The 12,642-nt window shown below is 39.9% G+C and overlaps 1 protein-coding gene across 7 annotated transcripts in view; it reads left to right on the top strand.

Annotated features, from left to right (window-relative positions):
* CELF2 (CUGBP Elav-like family member 2) overlaps nt 1–12,642 on the top strand; it is an 854,288-nt gene that overhangs the window by 313,204 nt on the left and 528,442 nt on the right. For 2 of the 7 annotated variants that reach the window (XM_074405050.1, XM_074405048.1), the window contains exon 1: nt 9,511–11,082. The exons of 1 other annotated variant lie outside the window; for it this stretch is intronic. In XM_074405050.1, coding sequence (XP_074261151.1) covers nt 11,030–11,082 — 53 coding nt within the window. In that variant the 5' untranslated portion in view covers nt 9,511–11,029. Of the gene's footprint in view, nt 1–8,880; nt 9,149–9,510; nt 11,083–12,642 lie in introns of those variants that run through there. 4 more of the 7 variants (XM_074405047.1, XM_074405054.1, XM_074405055.1 and 1 more) reach the window with 4 other exon arrangements.

Raw genomic sequence — 12,642 nt, 5'->3', positions numbered from 1 at the left:
TATTTTCAGTATTAAAGTGAATGATCTGAAATACTTCATGGATAATCTCAGGCAAAAATTGTTTTGAAATTGTGTTAAAACTTTAATATGTGCCAAATATTCAGTTATAAAAAGTTCCTCCCTTGCATTTGTAATTATAAAGTGACATATTCATTGAAACATTGTCAGCCAGAAATCAGAATTCTCACTTTTTAATGCTTCAGTGGGAAGAAAGCCCTTAAGGTTTGATCTCTCTCTCTCTCTCTCTCTCTCTCTCTCTCTCTCTCTCTCTCACACACACACACACACACACACACACACACAGAGAGAGAGAGAGAGAGAGAGAGAGAGAGAGAGAGATTCTCATTTTAAAGGTTATATCGAGCCTTTTTGAAAATGAATTATAATGTTTTCTGGTTCGGTAATGCTGGCCTAATAACTAGAACACAGTGGTTTTTATGCTGTCAACAATTTTCAATTTTCCTTTTCATTTAATCCTTTTTTTTTTTTTTTTTTTGAGATGGAGTCTCTCTCTGTCACGAGGCTGGAGTGCTGTGGTGTGATCTCAGCTCACTGCAACCTCCACCTCCCGGGTTCAAGCTATTCTCCTGCCTCAGCCTCCTGAGTAGCTGGAACTATAGGCATGCACCAGCATGTCCAGTTAATTTTTGTATTTTTAGTAGAGATGGGATTTCACCATGCTGGCCAGGATGGTCTCGAACTCCTGACCTCGTGGTCCACCTGCCTCAGCCTCCCAAAGTGCTGGGATTACAGGTGTGAGCCACCACGCCCAGCCTTCATTTAAACTTTCAAAAACAGAACATGCTTAGAGTAAAACAGGGAAATTAGGGGAAAAAAAAATGGTTTGATAACAATGAACTCAAGCTTTTTCTCTCTGTTTTCCCAATTTTCATAAAACACAAGCTTTATAACAAGGAGAGAAATGGCCAGACAAGCTTGTTTCCCAGAAAGCCTTAGCCTTTAAACAGAAGACACCCAGACGGGGAGGTGTATAAAGATTATTGTTCATGTACGGCAGTGATTCTGTAATTAATTCATTTTGAGCTTTGTGAACAGCGTTCTTTGTCCCTACATAAAGACAGGGCTCTGTAGTTTTTCCCAGTTATTTTATCATTACCCTCAATCAGCTGAGCCTGTTACATTCTTTTTTCCTAGATGGAGTACTGCTCTGTTGGCTACATTCTACATTCCCTTTGCTTTTTTTAATCCCCGTTTGTAAGGTGACTATCCAGAGAAGCGTGTGTCCGAGAGATGGCATGGTAGTGCTAGCTTAAACCTTATAGCTTTCTTTTCTGCTTCCAAAGCCATGCCTGTTCAAATAATTATGGGATGTCCTAATATTTTATATAATAAAAGACACTTTGGCCAGTGAACTGTCAAAATTGTGTCATCAGTAGACTCTACCACTAGATTAAAAAATTGCTTAACATCACCTAGAAATACTTGAGGACAGTAGCTATGATTTGCTGAAAATTAGGCCAAAAATTATTAGTATAAGCCATAAGGGAGAAAAATTAGACAAATTTTTGAAGCCCTCCTTTTCAAAGAAGCTTCTTACAACTAAGAAATAATGTTTCCATAAATAACAACAGTCTATAAGAATGTACCTGTGTGGATATATTTGAAAATAGAAGGTCAGAGGCAAACTTCAAAATAGGACCTTTCTCTTTCTAAAACTGCTTTGTACCCCCTAAAAGGGTGACTAAATAGAATAATATGAGAACAGTCCTGGTTTTTTTATTTTTTATTTTAGAAAGAAATATGTGGAAAGAACTTAGTAAATAAGGAAAGGTATACAGAAACTAAAATTAAATGATTGAAATTGTACCAATAATTGTATATTTCTTTCCAGTGGTAGTTTTTTTGTTGTTGTTGTTTGTTTGTTTGCTTGTTTGTTTTTGAGACAGAGTCTCACTCTGTTGCCCAAGGTAGAGTGCAATGGGACAATCTTGGCGCACTACAACCTCTGCCTCCTGGGTTCAAGTGGTTCTCCTGCCTCAGCTTCCAAGTAGCTGGGATCACAGGTGCAAACCACCATACCCAGCTAATTTTTGTATTTTTAGTAGAGATGGGGTTTTGCCATGTTGGCCAGGCTGGTCTTGAACTCCTGACCTAAGGTGATCCACCTGCCTCAATCTCCCAAAGTGCTGGGATTATAGGAGTGAGCCACCATGCCTGGCCTCTTTCCAGTCTTTTTTTTTTCCATTTGCATACTACATATGAGTATTGGAAGTCACAAACTGGAAGCACCTGATTGCATTTTGTCTGGTCTCCAGTCTGCCAGTCTGCGGTGACATGGAAATTTTGGAGCTGAGTTAGGGCACCTACCATCAGAGAACTCCTTTCTCCTGCTTACCGTACCCACCTCTGCTTACCCTTTGTTGGTACTGAGTTGTCTTGCCAGTTATTATGCTGTCTTACCCTAGAGATTTTCCTGTGAGTGGTTGTCAATAAGAATGAGAGGAAAGAAATATGGGTGGTGTGGGGAGGAAAGATGACTACAAAAGAGAAAGCCAGACCAAGAAGGCTGAATGTTTCTAGAAAAGCAAGAGAAAAAAAAATACTATTGCATTTTAATAGTCAACTTCCCCGTGTACTTTTCCTCTATGGCACCTCTCTGATGACTACAGGCAGCTGAGTTTGCAATCCTGGTAGCAATATAAAATATTGATATCACATTCTATATAACATTTTGTGCCATTTGATCAGTTATTTCATTTTGAAAGTCTTTCAAAGTCATTCCACCAAAACATGTTTTTGATTGTTTCATAATATCCAGTTTTCTAGATATGATGTCCTATGGATATATATTTAACCCACATTAAATGATTAGACATTTAAGTTGCCTCTGATAGCTAAATATAATTAATGCCACTATGAATATCCTGCTACATGAACCTTTAAGAAGAAAACTTTTAAAAGTAAAAATTCTTGTCAAATAGGACATTGTTTTTCATTTTTTATTATGCTACCTAATTGCTTTCTGGACAGCAGTTGAAACACTCACCAGCCGTATATGAATGGGCCCATTTCATTTTACGTCATTGTGTCATTACATATAATCAATTAAAGGTATTTACCAATTTGATGGGTAAAATGCAGTATTGCATTTTGTTTTAACTTGTATCCATTTTTATTCTTAGGTCCTTCCATTTACAACTCTGTCTCAAAATGTCAAAAATGTTGCAGTACATTTTTTTAGATCACTAAACAATTCAGACATTATGTTAGAAACATAATGTACATTCAGACATTATGTTAGAAACACTGAAATATTTTATCATCTACATAGCTTTTTAGGGGAGAAGACTGAGATTTTTATATATTGAGATACCTTACATTGTGGTTAACTAGCAGATGAGCTTTGTTTTCCTCTCTTTAATGTAGAAAAAAATAGGAATTCAAGAAACCAGTTGGAACTGGAGCACAGCTACCAATTTCCAACTTTGCCAATAAACAAAAATGTATTTTCAATGGACTCTTGTCCCAGTGTTTAAATTATTCATGTAATTATAAATGATTTAAAATATTCTCATTAAATTATGACTTTAGATATGTTTGACATCAAGTGACTACTGAGATAATTTAGGTAAACTTTTCATTTTTAACTGGAATAGTGTATTTTTTTCTTTTCATCAACAGTATAAATGGATATAGTTTCCATTCACCTTAGATTATAAAGCCTCTAGTTCAATATAGACCCTAAAATAATTCTTTAAAAGTCTCTATGAATCGTTTTCTAATTGTTGTGGAATGCTGTTTACCAGGGCTCTCCAGCATATGGAAAGCGGACCAGCACTGGTCTGTGGATTGCTTAGTACAGTTCACAATGATTAGGAGTAAGAATTTGGAAAAGCACAGCAATTTGACAGAGTAATTTTATGGCTGATAATCCAGTATTTTTCTTAATGGGGTTTATATTGTTTTTCTAATAGCTCGATTTTATTTGTATTTAACAAAAGTATTGGTCTGTAATGAATCAAAAACTGTGAAGGAAGGAAGGGGAGAAGGAAGGAAGGACGAAGGGAAGGAGGGAGGGAGGAAGGGAGGGAAGGATGGCTGAAGGAAGAAAGGAATGAAAGCAAGGAGGAAAAGAGGAAGAAAGAATGGAGGGAGAGAAGGAGGGAAGAAGGAAGGAAGGAGGAAAGGAGGGAATACGGGAGAGAAAGAGGGAAGGAAGGAGGGAGGGAGGGAGATAGGTTCCTAATCACAGTGGGAAGTACTGCCTTACCTAGTAGCCAAATAGGAAAATGTTTTGACATGCAATCATTTGATTGCTAAACAAATGCTTTAGGTAACCAATCAATCATCAATCAATATCTGTGTGTAGTGGTTACCACCTTGAATTAAATTAGCTAGTTTTTAGATCTGTCTTCAAGTGAATTTGTTGTACCCTTTAACTTTACTTAGGTCTGCTGGGGTTTCTTTGTCAGAAAGTGAGGAATGAGTAAGAATGGAAGCCTTACCTTTCTCTCATAGTAATTCAAGGGCAATATTCCGGGTTAGGAATTCCATCTCTATGAGCAGGTGTTGACATTGTTTCTTTGACTGGCAACTTGGCAACTGTATTTGGCTTTCCTTGGAAACTCAGATTTTCCTCTTAAAAAACAGAGGAGGAGTCCTGTTTTTAAGCTCACAAAACCCAGAACAATCTAATGCTGCCATTCAAAGAAAAACAAAACCAAAAAAGACTGTAAGATCAATGTTTCAGGTTTTATTCGCTGGCCTGTGATATGGAGACTATCTGAGCCACACATTTTTCCTTTGGGCATTCCTTTGTCCCTGTGGGTGTGAGCCCTGTGTGCTAACAAAGGCAGACTGGAAATTAAAAGAACATTACACAGCTTTGAAAATCTCATCTGCCGTGGCAGTATAGGAGTTAAAGCTCTTCCCCCGCACCTCCCCCCACTCCGCCCCTACTGTATGTACCAAATTTGGCCTGTGATTCTTTTGAATGGCATGAAAAGCAGCTGGCTAGGTGTGAGTCTCCTTCCTCTCTTCCTTTCTCACTTTAAAATATGCCTGGCGAAGATCCAACATTCCCCTTCCCCTGGCTTTAATCCATTTTAACCTCCTGTTCAGCTGACCAAGATTCCAAATGAAAAAAGCATTCCTTCCCAATTGTTAGGAGGGCTTTAGCACCAGCGAAAAATATATGACACATATGTGGACCCCGAATATTATATTGGGTCTTTCGCATCTTTGTAGCAGGTTTTGAAGCTGTCTCTTTAGAGACCCCTTAGGTTGTTTTGTTTTGTTTTTTATTTTATTTTTTATTTTTTATTTTTTTTAGCTTATGAAGTGTCCCATAATAACAATTCCTAAGTCATTGATGAAGGACCAAAACACATATCTTTGTTCATAGACTTTTCATTGTATCAGGTTTTGTGAGCAAAACACGAAAGCACTTGAAATTCCATTAAAGTTACATTCATTTATCTAAAAAGGAAAAAAAAGCCATCTTTGGAAGTTTGTCTCTACAGACATCATTGAAGTGAGGATATGTACAAAACACATTTTATATAACACAAGATTAATGGTTAACTATTCAAGTGCAGATTTTTTACAATGGGAGCTGATGCTTGGGAAAGCAAAAAACGAAACAAGAAAACACAGCAGCCACATTAACTGCCAAGTCACTGTGCATAAAATAAATATAGACATGTCCCCATGTTTTACAAAACATCAGCTTCAGAGCCTCTCAATACAGTAATATTACTAACACTTAAAAATGCGTTCAATTAGCCAATCTTAGGACAAGAAGACTGTAGAATTCCCTAATTTTCGAGAAAATAGGCATATTTTGATCCTATCACTGCTTTGTTCAAAAAGCAACCCAGGGCCTTTTTATGTTTAGCTTATAACACTTGAAACAATAAAAAGCTTTAAGAACAAATAAATTTATTTTGATGCCTAGTCAATAACATTCAAAGGGACTATTACAAACCTCTATAAATGAAAAATAATCACTACAGTGAGATTGGTCATTTATATTTAAAAGTCAATTTAGCAGAGGGTTGCCAGATTTAGAAAATAAAAAGAGAGGACACACAAAGCTGAATTTCAGATAAAAAGACAATGATTATTTTTTGGTATAAGTATATCCCATGCAATGTGCTGGGCCATACTTACACTAAAAATAATTATTTGTCATTTCTCTGAAATCCAATGTTCGCTGGGTGTGCTGCGTTTTATCTGGCAATCCTTGCCTGTCATCGTTGCCATGCTGTTGTTGGCTATGAAAAGCATGGAAAGCCGGGTCCTATTTCCAGGGTCAAGAATAAATTCTGGGATTTCTTAGCTCGCTCCATCTGCCAACCTTAAAATTCTGGCATGTTAGCAAGATCGGGAAATCTTCTTTTGCAGCCATAGAATGCATTTCCAATCAGTCATTTCCCTTTCTTAAGAGGAGAGAGAGATCTTACCCACTTGAGAAGAAGGCTTGAGAAGAAGGCAAGAGCCGGCAAATAAGAAGAGAAGAAAATACTAGGATAACCAGAAAGGGAAAGAATATTAACCAGGAAGTAACAGAATCAGGAATGAATAATTTTAAAGCAAGTCTTTCCAAAAAAACAACAGTAAATGTTTAGGGTATTCAGATCCTTAGGAAGAAAACTGTAGTGTATAAGAAATGAAGACACACAAAGAAGAGTGAAAAAATGAGAAAGAAAATGTTGTATTTCTTCCCTAACCCAATTTTACTTACAGTTGATTATGAATGCCTTTATTTTTATTTTTATTTTATTTTTTTGAGACAGAGTCTCATTCTGTTGCCAGGCGCCAGGCCAGAGTACAATGGTGCCATCTTGGCTCACTGCAATCTCCACCTCCTGGGTTCAAGCAATTCTCCTGCCTCAGCCTCCCGAGTAGCTGGGACTGCAGGCATGTGCCACGACGCCCAGCTAATTTTTGTTTTTGTTTTTGTTTTTTTTTTTTTAGTAGAGACGGGGTTTCACCATGTTGGTCAGGATGGTTTTGATCTCTTGACCTCCTGATCCACCCGTCTTGGCCTCCCAAAGTGCTGGGATTGCAGGCGTGAGCCACCGCGCCCAGCCATGAATGCTTTTTTCCTTGTTTGGCTCACTCATGCCATGAGACACATCCTACTCTTCTGCTAAAGTAGGATGAGCTTCCATGGTTTTTCACCTTTGGTGCTAATGATATCACTCACAACCACATGAAAGGCCACCCGAGAGGCTGCATAACCAGGATAGATCTTCTACTGATCTTCTATATCCGCATTTCCCAGGGTACTCTCTGCCAAGGTCTGGTAGAAATGCAGATTCCTCAGCTCCTGTGTTGTCTCCTAACTGATTCTCCACATTTCCCTGCACTTCCCTCATGACTGTAACCCCAATACATGTGGAAACCACAGGCTCAAAGGGTTGGATTTGTTTGGATGGAGGAGGTACAAACAGTGGACTTCCTTTTTGTTTGGAATTGGGTTGTGGTTTTGGCTTCTCTACCAAAGAAACCAAAGAAAGGCAGAGGGAGATCGCAGAAACGTTAGCTCTATGAAAAGGAAAGTGGTAAGTCTTGCTGCTGGTACTATTAGGACAATCATGAATGTTGCATTACATGGATTCAGTTTTTTTTTAGCAGATAGGAAACTCTCAGGAGAGGTGACTCTTTAAGAACCACTATGAACACCAAAAAAATTTTTGACGTAAAGGGGTGAATTTCTCAAAACTGTGCAAAAGAAGACAAAGAGAATGAAATCTTACAATTTATAGAGTGACATGGAGAAAAATCATAATTTGGGGCCCAAGTTTATTAAGGCTGAGCCTAACTTTTATTTTTATTAATAGAAAATTTACTGTTGCCTTTCTGTGTTACAGATAAATAGTTGGCCCAGTTTTGAACAAGGCAACATTTCTGTCTGTTTTTGTTTTGAGGAAACACCCTCGTTGTTGAAGATGAATTAATTAACTTGATGGCCTATTTCTTAGTAGGAAATGGATATATTAGGTATGTGATCCATTGAAATCAGTAATGCAATATTTAGGGGAAAGGAAAAAAGGAAATTTGCAGTATGTAGCAGCATGGAGTTAATCTCCAGTATATGTACGCACACACACACACACACACACACACACACACACACACACGGACCTTGAAATTAAGAAAAAGAAAGGCAAAATATTCTGCCTTTCTTAGACTCAATGCATCCTTTAAAAGATAATTTCTCACCTTCATCTCTAAATACTTTTGGGAAGTGGGTTTCAAATGTTATCCTCCTAAACTCTAGGATTTTTCTGTAGGGTCTTAGGAGTGAACCTGTGAGACTCATGTGATTCCTGTTACCCATCCCTATCCTGATCCTAACCCCAATCCCACGCCCAAGTGGTCAGCAGAAGGGCTGTGCCTCAGTTATTCACCGGGTCCACAGGCATCCCTTCTAAGTTCAGTGCCCTGAGAGTTCAGGACAGTTCGTTAATTTCTCCACACCTAAATGTCTTCATTTACATTAACAAACTGGAGTGCAACTCATAACTTACCTCATAAACAAGTTGGTTATGAGGAGTGAATGAATCCACACACCTAATGAAATTAGAACCATTCCTAGTACCTAGGAATAAACGTTAACCACGACTGTATCTGTTTCTGTACTTGGGTTTGGTACAAGCTTTTATTTGGGGAAAACATTCTACTAACTACCTTTTAAAAAGTTTTCGAAAAGACAACCGCTTTAAAACAGTATTTCATAATTTACAACATGGGTTTGTCCTTTTGTCCTTTGGCCGAAAGCCAAATCCCGCCCCTTCCTCCATTAACCCTGAACTCTAAGCATTAAGAACTCATTTCCCTCCCTTCCCCAGAACTGGATCTCCATGGTGCCATGGGCTGAGGATGAGGATGATGTCATTATAGTTGCAGAAACTATTTCATTATCATCTTTTGTTACTCTCTTGCTAACTTTCTAAAGGGAAAAACATTTTATTAACTATCAAAGCACCCGGAGCTCTTTAGCGGTACACTCCATATAAAAGCTATTATTATCACCCACGTTTGGTGAAGCACTCGGGGATTCAAAGTGTTATGTAAATGTTTACACATGATTACGCTGTGGTCCAAGATTCACAGTGGACAACACAGACAGACCAGGAAGAAGCTCGAAGTCCCAGAGAGGCAATGATTTTTGTACAAGGTATGAAATTCTCTTTTCATTTTAGTCTGAAGACAATTGCACCCTGAGGAGAGTCATTCACAGCCATGAAGGAAAGTATCCATGACTGCTAAAGAGAAAACAAATCTAAACAGAGAGTTAGCTGCTTATTTTAAGATCCACGGGTCCATGGAGGACAGGGTGGTAAGAAGAGGATTTAAAATGCTGGGATAGGCATTTGGAATGGCAACTCTTTCTGACAGTAAGACAGCCTGCTTCCACACACTGTGGCAACATCTTCCCCTCAGGAAAGAGCAGAGATTCTCTTTCTGAGAGGGCTCTGCTTGAAGGGAAGAAGTGGGGACCCTTCCTCCGGGCTGATGCTTTCAAGTAATAAGGGCTTACAAAGCACTGAGTCACAACGTGTTTTCTTGCAGTCTTTCCTCTTCCTTCTGAGAGAAGTCACTGGCTGGTGCAGGTATGTTCTTAACACTCTTAACATTCCATAAACTCCCTTTGCAACAAAGAGAAAAAGAGACCTAAATCAGAGCCTTTAGCTAGTCTCAGTGTCTGGGCATAATAATAATTGTTTTATTTTAGTTGTTCTCTTCAGTTGCCTTCTACCAAAGACCAGTGAAGCCTGATTTTCCATTTATGGTAATGAATTGAAAAACCCCTTTTAAAAATAAGTGTCAGAAAAAGAGAAACTTGATATAAAGTAAGACTGTCAAGTAAAACTAGTGTGGCCGGCAGCTACAGCAGAAATCCCGACGGCCCGGGCAGACATGGTCTGGAAACCCCCAGACCAGATGATTTCAAGGTCGGCTACTTCCAGGATCCTGTAGCAACAGGAGGAAGAGCTTCAGCTGCAGAGGTCTTACTTCAAACCAGGACTCTCCAAGCATAGAAACCTACGCTTAAGAGGCAGTGCTTATGAAAATAAGAAATCGGTACAGTCCCAAAGAACCCATACGGGGCAGAGGGGTAAGGAGACAAACTATGAACAGACACTACAGGAAAACAATACTGCCCAGATATTTTCAAACATCTGTCACTCACTATTTCAAATGATTATTGGAAGGATGTTTGGTTTTAAATAAATGGCAAAAGATACACAAGGTGGTGGGCAGGGTCGGGGGAGCCCATACCCTTTTCTCTTCATGTTTAAAAAGATCCTGCATTTCTTCCTTCATGTTATTTAAAAACACAAGAAAGCCAGCAAAGGGTGGGGGAGCAGTGTAGCAAAAAAAATCTCTGCCAGAAAACACACAGTAAAGTCTAGCTTGTTAGCAGCCCTGTTCCAAATTATTTTTTAAAAACAAATCCTAGCAGTAATGTAGTTACAGCCTCTGAGGGAAGCTCTGAGCCCAGTGTCAGAATCCCATAGTCTGAGCCACGGGAGAAAAGGAGGAAAGAAACCTAACCAGTCTCCTGCCAGGAGTATGAAAAGCAAAATCTCCCAGGCAGGAGAACTACCCCAAAGGAGGGGAAGGCTGCAGCTTGCAGTAATCTGTGAATGATTGCTGGTAAAGTCCAGAGGCTTCAGGCTTGAGCTGTGTTTGTTCCCAAAGAAAGACAAGGAGGACGGTGTTAATAAAGAGAGATTTAAGTGAGAGCTGTGCTTGGAATAAAGTGGGCTACAAAAAGGTCAAATTTGATCAGTTGGAGCAGATTACCGGGGCTTTCAAAGGTGGTGTGGGGCTGGCGTGTGGAGCTGGGAGCCGGGTGTGGGAAGGAGGAGAGCGCAGGATTGATTTGCGGGGTGGAGAAAAGTCAAGACAAGTGTGTGTCAGCCCGGGAAGGAGGGAGCCTGGAGCCCCGGGCAGGCCTGGGTCCAGAATCCTCCGTCTGTTCCCCAGCACCCCATCCCCGCCTCCTCCTCTCGGACTCGCCTTCAGCCGGCCGGCGGCCGGCTCCTAGACAATGGTTTCCTTGGTCTCTGACTTGGATCCCCTGAAAGACTGGAAAGTTTTAAGGTAGGCCTGCTTTGCTTTCTCTTGCATCCTGGTTTGAGTTCAGGGCCAAGGCCCTGCCCCCGCCCACAACTGTGCAGGAGCGCTTGGGGCTGCTTGAAATGCTCCTTGTGGGGTTCACAGATAAGCAGTTCTGCTGGAGGGAAGACTGTTTGGAGACAAAGGAGTAAGGAGCAGCCTGTGAACCTGAGGTCCTCCAGTTTCACTCCAGGAGGGAGGTGGGGATGCCTTGGCAGTGAGGGAGGACAGTCTTATTTAAATGACACCGGCTGACTCACTGGAAGGAGTCCTCATACTGAATTTTTGGGCTTGCGGGGAGCATTAAAGGTGTAAGAGGGAATGCAGTCAACTTTCTAGGACATCAGATAGAAAAGTGAATTTTTGGCCAGCTATGGTGGCTCACACCTGTAATCCCAGCACTTTGGGAGGCCAAGGTGGATGGATCACTTTGAGGTCAGGAGATCAAGATCAGCCTGGCCAACGTGATGAAATCCCATCTCTACTAAAAATATGGAACTTAGCGGGACGTGGTGGTGGGTGCCTATAGTTCTAGCCACTCAGGAGGCCTAGGCAGGAGAATCACTTGAACCTGGGAGGCAGAAGTTACAGTGAGCAGAGATCACACCACTGCACTCCCACCTGGGTAACAGAGTGAGACCCCATCTCAAAAAATTGAAAAAATAAAAACAAGAAAAGCAAACTTTTCTAGAAACCCTTATTAGGGTCCTTGAAGGGTCAAGGAAACTTGATTTCTTCCTCTCACCTTTCCCCTAACCCCATCCCCACCCCGAGGCCTAATGTGGTAAGGCTGGTCACAGAAACACTCAGCTGACTGTGAAACTGAATGGGCAGAATGTATGACATAAAGTGTTTCTCTGAATGCTCCTGAAAAAGTGAACTCTGACCTCCTCATCTCTCTGAGGCCCAGAAAAATTAGAACACAAGAAGCCAAAAAGGGCGAAGTTCATGCATCCTCTCTAAGCTGACTCCCTTGATGTAATTAATTCATGGGCTTCACTGACTCGAAATGGTATTCCCTTGCAAAAGCTTTTTTGGCAATTTTTGAAATATTAAAATATTCAATTGAGGGATTTTTGTTAAAAGTGGTTCTGCACAGTGTCATACCTTCCAAATATCTACCCCAAAACATGGCTTCCTAGGAGCTAGACCAGAACCCAAATAACAACTACAAATGAATAGAAGCATGTGTATGTTACTGGGACTACTTTTTCTTGAAATTCATGTTGTATTAATCTGCTAAGTTTTTATTTCCTGTTGATGCATTCTGCTTTCATGTTTGTTTGATTTTGTTATTTTTAAAAACAAGATTATAGAAAAGAGCAAATTTAAAAATTGCCAATATCCACCTTAATTATTCTTAAAAATTATTGCCTGTCATTTTCTAGAACTTTCCACGTACAGTTTTTGCACATCAGGTAATATGTGCTATTTTATGATCTGCTGTTTCCAGCTAACATATAAACATGTTTTCATGTTTCTGCCTAACTTTCATAACCATCATTTTAGTCACTAAACTACCACAATATTATTGTACATTGTTTT

This window comes from Saimiri boliviensis, chromosome 8 (genome assembly GCF_048565385.1).
Source record: "Saimiri boliviensis isolate mSaiBol1 chromosome 8, mSaiBol1.pri, whole genome shotgun sequence".
NCBI classification, from domain to species: domain Eukaryota; kingdom Metazoa; phylum Chordata; class Mammalia; order Primates; family Cebidae; genus Saimiri; species Saimiri boliviensis.
The sequence above is the reverse complement of the archived record's forward strand: the minus strand, read 5'-3'. Positions and strand labels throughout refer to the sequence as shown.